Source organism: Somniosus microcephalus, chromosome 12, assembly GCF_052327205.1.
Source record: "Somniosus microcephalus isolate GS21.2 chromosome 12, FLI_Smic_1.0, whole genome shotgun sequence".
Classification (NCBI taxonomy): Eukaryota; Metazoa; Chordata; class Chondrichthyes; order Squaliformes; family Somniosidae; genus Somniosus; species Somniosus microcephalus.
The window spans coordinates 29,441,785-29,458,507 of NC_140998.1; the positions used below are offsets into that span (position 1 = coordinate 29,441,785).

The following is a 16,723-nucleotide window of genomic DNA, read 5'->3' on the forward strand; positions in this document are numbered from 1 at the left end:
TCTTGCCATGGAGGGAGTGCAGCGAAGATTCACCAGGCTGATACCTGGGATGGCAGGAATGACGTATGAGGAGAGATTGTGTCGATTGGGCTTATACTCACTGGAGTTTAGAAGATTGAGAGGGGATCTCATCGAAACCTATAAAATTCTGTCAGGTCTGGGCAGACTAGATGCAGGAAGGATGTTTCTGATGGCCGGGGAGTCCAGAACCAGGGGTCATAGTCTAAGGATAAGGGGTAAGCCATTTAGGACTGAAATGAGGAGGAATTTCTTCACCCAGGGAGTGGTGAACCTGTGGAATTCTCTGCCACAGAGGGCGGTGGAGGCCAGTTCATTAAATATATTCAAGAAAGAGTTGGATATATTTCTTGAGGCTAAAGGGATCAAGGGATATGGGGAAAAGGCAGGGACAGGGTACTGAATTTGGATGATCAGCCATGATCACATTGAATGGCGGAGCAGGCTCGAAGGGCCGAATGGCCTACTCCTGCTCCTATCTTCTATGTTTCTTATGTTTCTGTTAATGTGTTGTCAAACATTGAAATCTACATTTTCAACACTTTACCTTATTGAACAGATCTCTGCTCACCTTTGGAAGTGTCTTAGTGAGTTCCAGTGAATGATGAGACATAACTTCCCCCCCCACCCCCCGCCCCAATTGTGACGAGTGTGAAAGGAATGGCTTGGAAATTGTAGGGATGCTTTATGGTGCTGGTTTCAACCTGGTTCATCATGTGGCAGCCAGGGTGTACAGCGTCAAGTGAAGTAAATCTGGCCATGGTGATGCCATCGCTGGCCACCCGGGCAGCAATGTTGTCAGGTGCTGATGCCCTGTGTCCTGTGCAGCATCAGGTGATTGCGGAAAAGGTTGGTATTGTTGTTGGTGATGTTGGTGTGCCTGGTAATGTTGGTGCTGGAGCTGATCGTGAAGGGATTCAGAGGACCAAGATGAGATTTTTTCAAGGGCACCGATGTTGTTGGAATAGATGGCAGCTGAAGTTGAGATGACAGAAGCGATCTGTCAATGGTGAGAGAACTTGCTCCAAGGAGGTGACAGTGGATAGAGAGTTTACTCCAAGCACTTTCAAACTACATACAACTCAAAAGTGTCTTCCAAGTCCTGAAGGCTCAAGCTTCTGACACTGGAAAGTGAACAGCTGGTAGCTTTCATACCACTTTTGCAGCTGTCACTTATTCACAGCAATGGGGAGACATAGAGAATCCGACCTACTTACTGACATGACCTCCGAACGATGCACACCTCGTTAAAAAAGTGGTAAAATAGAAATAGGCTGGCAAAATAGTAGTTAACAAGCATTTAACTATCTTAAATGCCTCCCCCCGCTGCTTGGTCTCGGGTCTGTTCTGAAATCGCAGACCCGACACTTTGGAATCTTACATGGAGGCGGGTTCGGAGTGGGCTCCCAACCCGCTGTCAATCATTTCTATTTTGACAGCGGACCCGCCTCCGAACCTGCCCTCTGAGCGCTGGCAAAATCGCGGCCTTAGTTCATGTGGCATAGCAAGCAACTGTGCACTGAACCATCAAGTTGTCACTTTTTTTACTTGACATTATTACTAAAATACATTTGGAAATTACCTGAAAAGTATTCAGTGACCATCTGCTTTTGGATGATCAGTGATTCTTTTCAGACAGGTCTGCTTCATCCTTAATTTTGTATAGAGATATAAATACTGTGGCCTAGAAATTCAGTTGGCGCCGCGCCAGGGCTTTAGCGCCGGAAATTTAGCGCCGGCGCTAAGTCCCCCTGCGCGCGCCAAAAATTCAGTAGCGCCGCGCCCAAACGGCTGCCGGCGCTACAGGAGGGTGTCAGCGCCTCGAAATGGGCACTGACTGCCGCATTGCGGCGCAATTCCGGCGCTGCGGCACCCGATGCGGTGCGGCAGGCTGGGGAAGTGCAGGCCTCCTCCTTCAGTTAAGGAGGAGCTGCCTGCACCCGCCCGCTGGCCGTTGAAATCTTGAAAAAAATGAGCCCGGCACCTCGGAGAAGTGCCGGGCTCGCAGGCCAGACGCATCTGTTCCGCGGGGGGGGGGTGGAGGAGTCCGGGGAGGGAGGTGCGGGCAGGCGGCCGGCGGGAAAGTGGCCGGTCGCCGCGCGACCTTAATGCGCCGGCGCTAACTCGCGTAGGACTCTGCTGAAACATCATTAGTTGCGGCTGCCACGGGCGAGGCGGCCGCAACTCAATTTCGGCATTGGGGCCCGTCACCACGGCAACCGGGACGCTGCGCACACCGATGACGTCATCGGTCCCGGCGCAGCGCAACCGGTCTAACGCCGATGGCAGGGCCCCACTGAATTTACAAACCGGCCATAACTCCGGCGCTCGGCCCTCTAGTGCCTCAAATGGGGCGCTAACCCTACTGAATTTTCAGCCCGGTGTGTCTTAAAATGGTATGACACAAAAAACCAGGAGAGTTCAAAAGCAGCAGGAGCAGAGCGAGAGCGCCAAAACCCGGGAGAGTTCAAAAGCAGCGGGAGCAGAGCGAGAGCGCCAAAACCCGGGAGAATTCAAAAGCAGTGGGAGCAGAGCGAGAGTGCCAAAACCCGGGAAAGTTCAAAAGCAGCGCGAGCAGAGCGAGAGCGCCAAAACCCGGGTGAGTTCAAAAGCAGCGGGAGCAGAGCGAGAGCGCCAAAACCCGGGTGAGTTCAAAAGCAGCGGGAGCAGAGCGAGAGCGCCAAAACCCGGGAAAGTTCAAAAGCAGCGGGAGCAGAGAGAGAGCGCCACAACCCGGGAGAGTTCAAAAGCAGCGGGAGCAGAGCGAGAGCGCCAAAACCCGGGTGAGTTCAAAAGCAGCGGGAGCAGAGAGCGCCAAAACCCGGGAAAGTTCAAAAGCAGCGGGAGCAGAGAGAGAGCGCCACAACCCGGGAGAGTTCAAAAGCAGCGGGAGCAGAGTGAGAGCGCCAAAACCCGGGAGAGTTCAAAAGCAGTGGGAGCAGAGAGAGAGCGCCAAAACCCGGGAGAGTTCAAAAGCAGTGGGAGCAGAGCGAGAGCGCCAAAACCCGGGAGAGTTCAAAAGCAGCGGGAGCAGAGAGAGAGCACCAAAACCCGGGAGAGTTCAAAAGCAGTGGGAGCAGAGAGAGAGCGCCAAAACCCAGGAGAGTTCAAAAGCAGCGGGAGCAGAGAGAGAGCGCCAAAACCCGGGAGAGTTCAAAAGCAGTGGGAGCAGAGCGAGAGCGCCAAAACCCAGGAGAGTTCAAAAGCAGCGGGAGCAGAGCGAGAGCGCCAAAACCCGGGAGAATTCAAAAGCAGCGAGAGCAGAGTGAGAGCGCCAAAACCCAGGAGAGTTCAAAAGCAGTGGGAGCAGAGCGAGAGCGCCAAAACCCGGGTGAGTTCAAAAGCAGCGGGAGCAGAGAGAGAGCGCCAAAACCCAGGAGAGTTCAAAAGCAGTGGGAGCAGAGCGAGAGCGCCAAAACCCAGGAGAGTTCAAAAGCAGTGGGAGCAGAGCGAGAGCGCCAAAACCCGGGAGAGTTCAAAAGCAGTGGGAGCAGAGCGAGAGCGCCAAAACCCGGGAGAGTTCAAAAGCAGTGGGAGCAGAGCGAGAGCGCCAAAACCCAGGAGAGTTCAAAAGCAGCGGGAGCAGAGTGAGAGCGCCAAAACCCAGGAGAGTTCAAAAGCAGTGGGAGCAGAGCGAGAGCGCCAAAACCCGGGTGAGTTCAAAAGCAGTGGGAGCAGAGCGAGAGCGCCAAAACCCGGGTGAGTTCAAAAGCAGCGGGAGCAGAGTGAGAGCGCCAAAACCCGGGAAAGTTCAAAAGCAGCGGGAGCAGAGTGAGAGCGCCAAAACCCGGGAGAGTTCAAAAGCAGCGGGAGTGGCTGAGATACAAATGAGTGTAAAGAAGTAAAAAGTAATCGAAGTGTGGCGTCACCAGAAAGCAGGTAAGTGATTGGTTGGTGAGTATATCTCTATTTCTCGCTTTTTTTCCCAAATTTGAGCATCTAAATTTAAGTGCCTTGGTGTACATTAAAAGATATAAGTGTTCCAAATTTTTAAACTAATTAATTAATTGAGATGGGAGACCAGGCAATGTGTTGTTGTTGTTGCCTGTGGGAGCTCGTGGACACCATTGAGGTCCAAGGCGACCACATCGGCAGCAAATGTTGGCTGCTCGAGGAACTTCGGCTCAGAGTTGATGAGCTGGCGTCCGAGCTTCAGACACTGCGACACATTAGGGAGAGGGAGCGTTACCTGGACACTATGTTCCAGGAGGTAGTCACACCCACTAGAATAATTACTTCCAATTTGGCCCATGGTCAGGGACAGGAGGGTGTGACTACAAGCGAGGCAGGTATTAGGATCCAGGAGGTAGTGGTGGAGGAGCTTCAGCCCTTGGCCTTGTACAACAGGTATGAGATTCTTGCTCCCTGTGTGGACGAGGCCAGGGGCTGCAGGGAGGATGAGCAAACTGACCACAGCACCGTGGTACAGGGAGCCATTCAAGTAGGGGGGAGCAAAAAGAAATGTAGTGATTGGGGACAGTATAGTAAGGGGGATAGATACTGTTCTCTGCAGCCGAGAGTGTGAGTCCTGAAGGCTGTGTTGCCTGCCCGGTGCTAGGGTAAAGGACATCTCCTGGAGGAGGAGTTCATGGAGTGCATACAGGATGTTTTTCTAGAACAGTATGTAATGGAACCAACCAGGGAGCAGGCTATCTTAGATCTGGTACTATGTAATGAGACAGAATTAATAAATGATCTCATAGTAAAGGATCCTCTAGGAAAGAGTGATCATAGCATGGTTGAATTTCAAATTCAGTTGGAGGGTGAGAAAATTGTATCCCAAACTAGTGTCCTGATTTTAAACAAAGGCAATTATAATGGCATGAGGGCAGAACTGGCTAAAGTGGACTGGAAAAACAAATTAAAGGGTAAGAAAGTGGAAATGCAGTGGCGGACATTTAAGGAGATATTTCATAACTCTCAACAAAAATATATTCCAGTGAGAAAGAAAGATTTTAAGAGAAGGGAGCACCATCCGAGTCTAACTAAGGAAGTAAAGGATGGTACCAAATTGAAAACGAAGGCATACAATGTTGCCAAGATTGGTGGGAGACCAGGGGATTGGGAAATTTTTTGAAACCAGCAAAGGATGACTGAAAAAATAATAAAGAGAGAGATGAATTATGAGTGTAAGCTGGCAAGAAACATTAAAACAGATAGTAAGAGCTTCTACAGGTATTTAAAAAGGAAGAGGGTAGCTAAAGTAAACATTGGTCCCTTAGAGGATGAGACTGGGGAATTAATAATGGGGAACAGGTAAATGGCAGAGACTCTGAACAAATATTTTGCATCTGTTTTCACTTTAGAAGACACTAACAACACCCCAATAATGGATAATCAAGGGGCCACAGGGAGGGGGGAACTAAAGACAATCACTATCGCTGAGGAAAAATAATGGGACTAAAAGACGACAAGTCCCCTGGACCAAATGGCCTGCATCCCAGGGTCTTAAAAGAAGTGGCTGCAGAGATAGTGGATGCATTGGTTGCAATATACCAAAATTCCCTGGACTCTGGAGAGGTCCCAGCGGATTGGAAAACCGCTAATGTAACACCCCTATTTAAGAAAGGAGGGAGACAGAAAGCAGGAAACTATAGACCAGTTAGCCTAACATCTGTCGTTGGGAAAATGCTGAAGTCCTTCATTAAGGAAGTAGTAGCAGGGCATTTAGAATAACATACTGCAGTCAAACAGAGTCAGCACGGTTTTAGGAAAGGGAAATCATGTTTAACAAATTTGCTGGAGTTCTTTGAGGATGTAACAAGCAGGGTAGACAAGGGTGAACCAGTGGATATGGTGTATTTGGATTTCCAGAAGGCATTCGATAACTATTATTTAAATGGAGAGAGATTACAAAATGCTACAGTTCAGAGGGACCTGGGGGTCCTTGTGCATGAAACACAAAAAGTTAGCATGCAGGTACAGCAAGTAATCAAAAAGGCAAATGGAATGTTGGCCTTTATTTCAAGGGGGTTAGAGTATAAAAGCAGGGAAGTCCTGCTACAACTGCGTACAGTTTTGGTCTCCTTATTTAAGGAAGGATATACTTGCATTGGAGGCAGTTCAGAGACGATTCACTAGGTTAATTCCAGAGATGAGGGGTTTGACTTATGAGGAAAGGTTGAGCAGGCTGGGCCTATACTCATTGGAATTTAGAAGAATGAGAGGTGATCTTATCGAAACATAAGATACTGAGGGGGCTCGACAAGGTAGATGCAGAGAGGATGTTTCCCCTCATGGGGAAATCTGGAATTCGGGGGCACAGTCTCAGAATAAAGGGTCGCCCTTTTAGAACTGAGAGGAGGAGGAACTTCTTCTCTCAGAGGGTCGTAAATCTGTGGAATTCTCTGCCCCAGAGAGCTGTGGAGGCCGGGTCATTAAATACATTTAAAGTGGAGATAGACACATTTTTGTAAGATAAGGGAGTGAAGGGTTATGGGGAGCGGGCTGGGAAGTGGCTTTGAGCCCTAGATCAGCCATGATCTTATTGAATGGCGGAGCAGGCTCGAGGGGCCAAGTGGCCTATTCCTGCTCCTATTTGTTATGTTCTTAAAATCCAGTTTTCACACTTGGAAGGAAGTGGTTGAGCAGATAAATGATCCAGAGTTTGCTTCCCACTCTTTCCAAGAGACAACGAAAAATGTTTTGATGTTGTGAACACAGATGAATTTAGAAGGTCCCATGGCTGCCTATCTTTTAAGCTACTTTATTTCCAATAGCTAAGGACTGTCAGTTTTTTGCTGAATTCCGGGATGGAAGCACTGAGCAGTGTCAGCCATGGTTCAGTGGTAGCACTCTTGCCTCGGAGTCAGAAGGTTGTGGGTTCAAGTCCCAACTCCAGAGACTTGAGCACAAAAATCTAGGCTGTCGCTCCAGTGCAGTACTGAGGGAGCCCTGCACTGTCGGAGGTGCTGTCTTTTGGATGAGATATTAAACCGAGGCCCCGCCTGCTCTCTCAGGTGGATGTAAAATATCCCATGGCACTATTTCGAAGGAATTATCCCTGGCGTTCTGGCCAACATTTATCCCTCAAGCAACGTCTCTAAGAAAAAAGGTCAATAACATAAGATAAGAAATAGGAGCAGGAGTAGGTCATTCTGCCCTTTGAGCCTGCTCCGCCATTCAATTAGATCATTACTGATCGTCCACCTCAACTCCATCTTCCCGCACTATCCCCAAATCCCTTGGCTTCCTTAGTATCCAAAAATCTATCTGGCCATTATCACATTGGTGTTTGTAGGAGCTTGCTGTGCACAAATTGGCTGCCGTGTTTCCTACATTACAACAGTGACTACACTTCAAAAGTACTTCATTGGCTGCAAAGCGCTTTGAGACGTCCGGAGGTCACGAAAGGCAGGTCTTTCTTTTCAGAAGACAAAAATCTAAAATGTGTAAACGTTTTGTGAATTGCTACATTTCTGCCTCTGAGCATTTTCTTTCTAATGATATTACTGTGCAGAATATGCCAATTTTGAAACATAGAACAGAAAATGCACAATAAAAACAGAGAAATTGTCAGTCTAAATTCTTTTTTGGACAAGATGCAAAAATGTTTCTGCAGTCCTCAAGGCTTAAAACTCAACAAGTGTCCCTCCAATCTACTCACAGCAGAGCAGACTAGATGTTCGTAGAATCTCATGATCATCCACTAGGGATGCTGTTGCTATCTAAACACATATAAACATATTCTTACGTCCTGACAACTATTAATTCTTAACTTCTCTTGGGTACATGCTATAAATCTTGGCACTTACAAGGTAAAGTTCATCTTCACTTACATTTAATATTAGATTATAACTCAAGTGGCTATATTTTTCTCTGCGTATTTTGATGAAACGGAAGGTGTGTATAAATAAGAGTGAAAATGGTTGCTGTATTGCTGAGTTGTGTTTCATCCTAAAATAGGCTAAAGCAAATTAGTGTTTTATTTTTGATTGTTAAAGCCTTGTTAAAGGCTACTGTGAGAAATTCACTTGGAATTATATACGGGGTACTGGAATCACAGAATCACAGAATCCCCACAGTGCAGATAGAGGCCATTTTGGCCCATCGAGCCTGCACCGACACATATCCCACCCTATCCCCACGTATTTAATCCCCTAACACTAAGGGTCAATTTATCATAGCCAAATCAACCTAACCCGCACATCTTTGGACTGTGGGAGGAAACCGGAGCACCCGGAGGAAACCCACGCAGACACAGGGAGAATGTGCAAACTCCACACAGACAGTCGCCCGAGGCCAGATTTGAACCCGGGTCCCTGGCGCTGTGAGGCAACAGTGCTAACCACTATGCCACCGTGCCCCCCAAAGGAAAGAAAAGTTGAGTACGGAACTCCTATTACGAGTCAGTTTGTGGAAGGGAAGATTTGGAAATATCATCACAAATTTAATGGAATAGAGTCGCAAAAATTAAAATCAACAAAACTGTACAGCTAAAAATTTTGTAAAAGTTGGCATCATTTTAGAAATACGATGTAAACTGTTACATTTTCATAGTCATAAACTTAGTGTAAACAGTACACATCTGCAATGACCAATATGATCATACAGGACAAGAGAAATGCTTGTGTACGGCAACAGATTGCATAGCTGGAACAATTATGTCTCCTAGAGAACTAATAAAAATGAACGTTTTTGTTTTCAAAAGTAACATCATTGCAGAATTTTGTTGATTTATGTGATGACTATTCCTTGAAAGCTATACATATTACAATAGAATGCATTGATGTAGTCACCAAAGCATGATCTGTGAAGAATAAATTAATAAATAACAATTGTAAAGATGCATAGTCCCTCCCTTACCACCATTTAACTTTACAGTTTACCTTTGCAGAAATTAAAAACCTAATAACCCCTTTTGTGTTTCAACTGCAATTCTTACATCGGGTGCTTTGGGGGCGATTTTCCCAGCCTCGAGGCGGCGGGTTTGGAGGCGGTTGGCAAAATCGCAAAAAGTGAGGGCGGCTTCGGAACCCGCCTCCGCGCAATTTTGCCGGAGGCGGGTTTGATGGGTGCGGTTCGGTCCCGCCTCCATCAGTCGGGAGAGGTAGTTAAAAACCCTTAAATAGTAGTTAAGGGCCTCTATAATACTATTTTGACAGGCCTTTGTTATTTTGCCACATTTTGTGCGATTTGCACGACCCTCCTAAACCAAGCTGATCCTGGCGGGTTGACAAGTGGGTGGCCTCCTCACAGCTGCAGCTCCACCATTAAAACTGAGCTTTCATCAGGGAGCACTTGCAGGTGGCAAAACTTTCGTTCCACAGGTCTTTCAGCGCTTTTAGCAGGCCTACAGAAGCCGGAGGTGCTGCAGCTTCTATCTCTCAACAGTGGGACCTCCTTGGAAGACCCTCTCCCCGCTTGGATGGAGCGCTTCCCCAACGGAGGTATCTGCCAGCAGCATGGGAACCATTTATTTCCTTTCATCATGGACCTCAGGTTCGGATGAGGAGCAGCCACGGCAGCAGCAGAATCAGGCAGCTCAGCAGCAACAGCAGCAGGAGCCCCAACCTCCTGCTCACCCACCTGATGCTGCACAGGGCAGAAGGCACCAGCGCACGGAAGCACGTCCCCGCAGGAGGTATCCCCCTCTCAGGGTTTACAGACAGAGGATGAGCTACCTCAACATGACTGAGCAGGAGTGCCAAAGGAGGCTGAGACTTTCGCGAGAGGTTATCGGAGACATCTGCGCACTGCTGCACCAAAGACAGATCTTTGCAAGATAAGGGAGTGAAGGGTTATGGGGAGCGGGCAGGGAAGTGGCTTTAAGCCCAAGATCAGCCATAATCTTATTGAATGGCGGAGCAGGATCAAGGGGCCAAGTGGCCTATTCCTGCTCCTATTTCTTATAATACCTGGAGCCCAGAGGAGCGGGTGGACACCCCTTACCAGTGGCTGTCAAAGTCACCACCGCACTGAACTTCTTTGCCTCAGGCTCCTTCCAGGGATCATCAGCAGACATCAGCGGCATCTCCCAGTCGGCCGCCCACAGTTGCATCATGCAGGTTACGGATGCCCTTTTCGCAAAGGCACACAATTACATCCACTTCTCAAGGGATCAAGCAAGTGTAACCGCGCGTTCAGTTGACTTTGCAAAGGTGCAGGGCGTCATAGACTACACACATGTGGCCTTTAGGGCACCCCATCACAACCCAGCTATCTTTTTCAACTGCAAGGGCTTCCACTCCGTCAATGTACAGCTGGTGTCTAACCACAAGAAGGATATTTTGTATGTTTGCGCCAAGTTCTGTGGTAGTTGCCGTGACTCTTTCATCCTACGGAACTCTAGTGTCCCTCCGCTCTTCAATCCGCCAAACCAACTTAACGGATGGCTCCTTGGTGACAAGGGCTACCCCCTGAAGAAGTGGCTAATGACGCCGATCAGGAGGCCAGCTAACAAGACTGAGGAGCGCTACAACACCAGCCACATTTCGACCAGGTCCATCATCGAGCAAATCATTGGCTTGCTGAAGATACGATTCTGATGCCTTGACAGATCAGGTGGAGCCCTGCAGTATTCAGCAGCCAGGGTCTCCAGAATGGTCATGGTCTGCTGTGTACTGCACAACATGGCACAGCGTCGTGGCTTGCAGCTTCCTGATGAGCAAATGGCTCAGTTCATAGCCTCCTCAGATGAGGAGGAGGAGATCCGAGCGCCAGCCTAGCGACCAGCAGCAGCGGCAGCACGCGAGCATATGGCTGCCTGTGATGCAAGGGATGCACTCATCCTGGCCAGATTTGCATAGGTTACCCATTGTGGCACATGTGCTTGGCTCCTTCTTAACACATGATAGATAATGGACATGGCTCTCTGGCCTCCTTTCACTCTGACCACCAACCTGACCACGCAAGTGTCTCAGAGCCCGCAATGTGGAGCTGCCTAAGCCGAAATAACATATGCCATCACGCCAACAGTTTGCCATCACCTAATTTTAATACATTCACACAGGGATGACATTTCATCAATAAACGGAAACAATCACCCAATCTGCACACAGATCTGGAGGTTATATCCATTTCCAGCTGGACCCACACAGCCTTGGTTTCTTTGGGAGGCCTCTTCCTCCCATATGAGGGGAAGAGCACCTCCCTGCTAGCTCTTGCCCTCTCAACCAGTATACCCCGTGCCTCATCCGAGAACCTCGGGGAGGCCCTTGCCTTGGAGCTGGCCATTCTTCAAGGAGATAAAAGTTTGGAGGTGGTGCAGCATCGACCAAAAACCAGTGGAAGAGCCAAGGCAGCAAGCAGCCCTTAAATGAAGCTGGATAAATGACATCAGCAGAGGCGAGTTTCAGTCCCAAAAGACTAATTAGCCCAGGGGAGCCCACACCTCTGAAAGTAACTGGCCAATTAGGGGAAAATCGCAAATTTTTCCCACCCAACAGTGGAGGCGGGTTTGGAACCCACCCAAACTGAAACCCGCCTCCAACGGGAAAATCGCCCCCTAAATTTGCACATTCAACAGCTGGATTAATGAAGAGTGGAGCAGTTATACTAAAGGATCGTTATTGCAGGCGTTCCATAATTGCCTGAAGTTTTGGGCTGTTCTAGTTAATACGTACAAACTCTGGAATTAGTGAGAGACCACAGATTTCTCTGAAAAGATGAGCTAATGGAGCGAATGACCTCCCTCATCTGTACTTACCTTAATGACATCATATTGGACAACATCACAAGTAGCAAAATCAGGTGCAACCACTATTTTGTTTGCAGGGTGTAATAAATTAAAAGGAAATAAAGCTCTTGGATATTCCCCTGCATCACTAATGAAAGAGCAGGGGCAGTGGGCCTAACTGGATGGCTCCTTGAAAAAGGCGGCGCAGACGCAAAGGGCCAAATGGCCGCCTTCTGTGCTGAACTATTCTATGATTCTATGAAATTAAATCCGGACATCAGCAATTGTCACATCACGTTATACAACACCATTTTGTTTAAGTCACATAGTTTGATCATGGGAGCCTGCCATCCATCATCACATCTCCACCAGCAACAAATTGAAAGGGAAAATTGTAGTCTTGCATTTCTATTTATTATGCAACATAATTTCAAAGCAAGACTATACGTCAAGGTCAAGGCATATGTTAAAGTATACTCGTGTGCTATTTTGTACATGACTGCTCAAACCTTGCTTACGTGATTCATGAAACCATCTAACCTCGTCAATGTCTTAATGTCTTGCAACACTATAGACAGTATGGATTCTTCATCATCTGAGCCTCAAGCATTGCCTGGGTGGAACAGGCTGCAAGGATCACACGCCCCTAACATAGCCAATTTGATGTTTTCTCCTATTTAGGGAGGAGGAGAGCAGAGGGAGGAGAAGAGTGAGCAGAGGGAGGCGAAGAGCGAGCAGAGGGAGCAGAGAGGATAGGAATGGAGGGAAGGGGAGGGAGTGGATGAGAGATGGATGGGGAAGAAGGGGAGAGGGGAAAGAGCGGAAGGGAGAGGAGAGAGGGGTGGAGGATTGAGGGAGGAGGTGTCAGGGTCCCAGCTACACGTTCCTCTGCTGGCCGCCAGAGGGCGGTTTATTAGGAGGCCTCAGTACACTGCTGCCATGTCTCTGTACCTCTCTCCTCACTTGTGTCTCATTAGAGTAATTGTCTCATCAGAGGAATCAGGCCTGTTATTTAAGCTGACTATTTCCGGCCCCAGTCGCTCAGTCTTGAGTTCTCATGCCTGCAAGTCACAGGTTAGTTTCTAGTCCTTGCCCTGCGTTTTGCATACTCGCTTTTGTTTCTTTGAATTGTTACTTTGGTCTTTTGTGTGAAGAATTCTCTGTACGTCCTGTATTTGAAGAGCCTTCTACTAAAGCATCTTCTGAGTTTTACTCCATCTCAGGTCTCTGGCTGTCGTTCTGCACTTGGGTTCACTACCACACCCGTAACAGGAGGGAGGGTAGGGGACAGCACAAAAGTTAAAATGATGGACAAGGAGGAAGCCACTCAGTCCATCGAGGTCTTCAATTGGAGCTATCTAGTCTAATCCCATTTCCCTGTTCTTTCTCATATCCTTTAATAGTCTTAATAGTCTTCCTTTACAAATACTGAGCCCATTCTAATTGGTTATGATGTTATAGGTCTAGAACTCCCACCATAACTCTGGTAGGAGACTAGCAGACCTGCCAGGCAAACAGCATTAACAACTACTTTCAGCTACAGGGTGGCGCACAGAGCATAAGTGGACAGGAGGAGCTAAAGGCAAAACCTGAGGAAGCAAACAATATTGGCATGAGGGTTAGGAGTTGTGTGGCCTCATCTGAGGAGGCTCAGGATCCAGATCACAGAGTTTAAGCATTAAAATGCAGGATGTTGTCCAAGAAGGGTAGCAGGGATAAACCAGGGAATTACAGGCCAGTGAGTCTAACATCTGTGGTGGGGAAATTATTGGAAAAAATTCTGAGGGACAAAATTAATCTCCACTTGGAGAGGCAAGGATTAATCGGGGATAGTCAGCATGACTTTGTCAAGGGTAAATCATGTCTGACAAATCTGATCGAATTTTTCGAGGGGGTGACTAGTGGGGTGGATGAGGGAAATGCTGTGGATGTGGTTTACATGGACTTCAGTAAAGCTTTTGACAAAGTCCCGCATAGGAGACTGCTCAAGAAGGTAAGAGCCCATGGGATCCAGGGTGCCTTGGCGCGTTGGATCCTAAACTGGCTGAGTGGCAGGAGGCAGAGGGTGATGGTCGAAGGTTGCTTTTGTGACTGGAAGCCTGTGTCCAGTGGGGTACCTCAGGGATCGGTGCTGGGTCCCTTGTTGTTCGTGATCTACATAAATGATTTGGATGAGAATGTAAAAGGTATGATCAGTAAGTTCGCAGATGACACGAAAATTGGTGGGGTGGTAAATTGCGAGGAGGAAAGCCTCCGGCTACAGGACGATATAAACGGGTTGGTCAGATGGGCGGAAAAGTGGCAAATGGAATTTAACCCTGAAAAGTGCGAGGTGATGCATTTTGGACGGACAAATAAGGCAAGGGAATACACAATGAGTGGTAGGACCCTAGGAAGTACAGAGGGTCAGAGGGACCTTGGTGTACATGTACATAGATCCCTGAAGGCAGCGGAGCAGGTAGATAAGGTGGTTAAAAAGGCATATGGGATACTTGCCTTCATTAGCCGAGGCATAGAATATAAGAGCAGGGAGGTTATGATGGAGCTGTACAAAACGCTGGTGAGGCCACAGCTGGAGTAGTGTGTGCAGTTCTGGTCGCCTCACTATAGGAAGGATGTGATTGCTTTGGAGAGGGTGCAGAGAAGATTCACCAGGATGTTACCTGGGATGGAGCGCCTCAGCTATGAAGAGAGGCTGGACAGGCTGGAGTTGTTTTCCTTGGAGCAGAGAAGGCTGAGGGGGGACCTGATTGAGGTGTACAAAATAATGAGGGGCATAGATAGGGTAGATAAAGAGGAACTTTTCCCCTTAGTGGGGGGGTCAATAACAAGGGGGCATAGATTCAGGGTAAGGGGCAGGAGATTTAGAGGGGATTTGAGGAGGAACTTTTTCACCCAGAGGGTGGTTGGAATGTGGAACTCAATGCCTGAAAGGGTGGCGGAGGCAGGAACCCTCACAACATTCAAGAAGCATTTGGATGAGCACTTGAAATGCCATTGCATACAAGGCTATGGACCAAATGCTGGAAAATGGGATTAGACTGGACAGGGATGGATGGGCGGCGCAGACACGATGGGCCGAAGGGCCTCTTTCTGTGCTGTAAAACTCTATGACTCTATGACTCATGCTACATGTGTGCAGAAATTGGGGAAGGTTTCTAAAAGGGTTTCTGGAAATATGCAGTAGGTCCACTAGCCACACCTGTAGCACCATGATAGATGTATGTATGACACTGCAGTCCATTCCATTCTGTGCGTGGCAGCTACAGGGCAATCTTTATGAGGTCATCCACTTTGGACCTAAAATGGATAGATCAGAGTACTTTCTAAATGGTGAAAAGCTGGAATCTGTGGCGGTCCAAAGAGACTTAGGGGTCCATGTACATAGATCATTAAAATGTCATGGTCAGGTACAAAAAATAATCAAAAAGGCTAATGGAATGCTGGCCATTATATCTGGGGGACTAGAATACAAGGGGTTAGAAGTCATGCTACAGCTATACAAAACCCTTGTTAGACAACACCTGGAGTACTGTGTTCAGTTCTGGGTATCACATCTTAAGAAGGATATATTGGCCTTGGAGGGAGTGCAACGTAGATTTACGAGAATGATACCTGGACTCCAAGGGTTAAATTACAAAGAGAGATTACACAATTGTATTCCCTGGAAGATTAAGGGGTGATTTGATTGAAGTTTTCAAGATATTAAGGGATAGAGAGAAACTATGCCCACGGCCAATCAAATGGGAACAAAGTTAGGAAACATTTCTATACACAAAGGGTGGTAGAAGTTTGGAACTCTCCCGCAAACTGCAGTTGATGCTGGGTTAATTGCTCATTTTAAATCTGAGATTGATAGATTTCTGCTAACAAAAGGCATTAAAAGGACATGGACATGGGCAGGTATATGGAGTTAGGTCACAGGTCAGCCATGATCTCATTGACTGGCAGAACAGACTCGAGGGGCTAAATGGCCTATTCCTGGTCTTATGATACAAGAACAAGGTATTAGGAGCTGACTTTTCTTATTCCATATTTTCCTTTTAATTATAGAAATTTCAAATATTACTCTACCTGACCATCAGCTGTTTCTTGGAAACATCTTCCCACATTCATAGGTCTATGATGTGGCTGTGGTTGTGGCTGAGGATGTGGCTGTAGCCATGCCTGTGGCCGTGGTTGTCCATTGCCGTTTCCATTAGCATTAGGCTGTGACCTTTGCTGCACTGAACGGACTGACTGCTGGTCCTGGGAATTCTTTATGTTGTTCCTAGCTGAAGAGTCAGGTATGGTCTTCACTCTTGCCACTTGATGAATCTGTACTGTAGCCTCTGGTGGGTGCTTTACATGGATATTAACCAAGGATGGGAGCATAACAACTGTAGGTAAGATGGAATCATGATTTAAAATACTGGAAATTTGGGAGTTGAATTCTTCCAAACTGTGAAGTAAAGTTGTGTTTACCAACATAACAACGAATGCATTTCAAAGTAGAACTATAGAAGCTTACAGCACAGAAGGAGCACCTTTCGCCCACCTCGTCTGTGCCAGCTCTTCATTAAACAGACCACAAAGTGGAAAACTGGATGGGAAAGACTGCAAGTGTTTATGCAGACCACCTGATTTTCCATCCGTTCGTTTAAATGGGCAGAAAATGGCTGTGTCACAGGTGTACTCCCTGGCCAATTTTCTTCATGGAAGTTCCACATGGAAGGCTCATTAGTTAAGCTCAAAGCTGTAGAGACTCGTAATAAAACTTGGGGATGGATAAAACACTGGCTCAAGGGTAAACAACAAAGACTCCTCATTAGAACAGTTAGTCGGAGTGAGGGAAAGTACTAAGGGGTTGCTTCAGGAGTTGATGTTTGAAACGCCATTGTTTCTAATTTACATAAATGAACTGGATTCAGAGACTCAATGCAAAATGGTCAAATTTAAAGATAATATCAAACTAGGTGGAGAAATGGAATTGAAAAAGACAACTTAGAAATTACAGAATAAGTTGGACAAAATATCTAAGTGGGCAGAGCAATTCTAGATAATATTTAATGCAAACAAACACACATACTCCATGAACGGTTTTGATGT

At 47.3% G+C, this 16,723-nt stretch overlaps 1 protein-coding gene across 1 annotated transcript in view; it reads right to left on the bottom strand.

The window, feature by feature from the left end:
• Nucleotides 1-16,723, bottom strand: part of LOC147109099 (latent-transforming growth factor beta-binding protein 2-like) — an 817,740-nt gene that overhangs the window by 560,094 nt on the left and 240,923 nt on the right. The window contains exon 7 of the mRNA XM_086002712.1: nt 15,710-16,014. Within this exon, the coding sequence (XP_085858838.1) occupies nt 15,710-16,014 (305 nt within the window). The remainder of the gene's footprint in view (nt 1-15,709; nt 16,015-16,723) is intronic.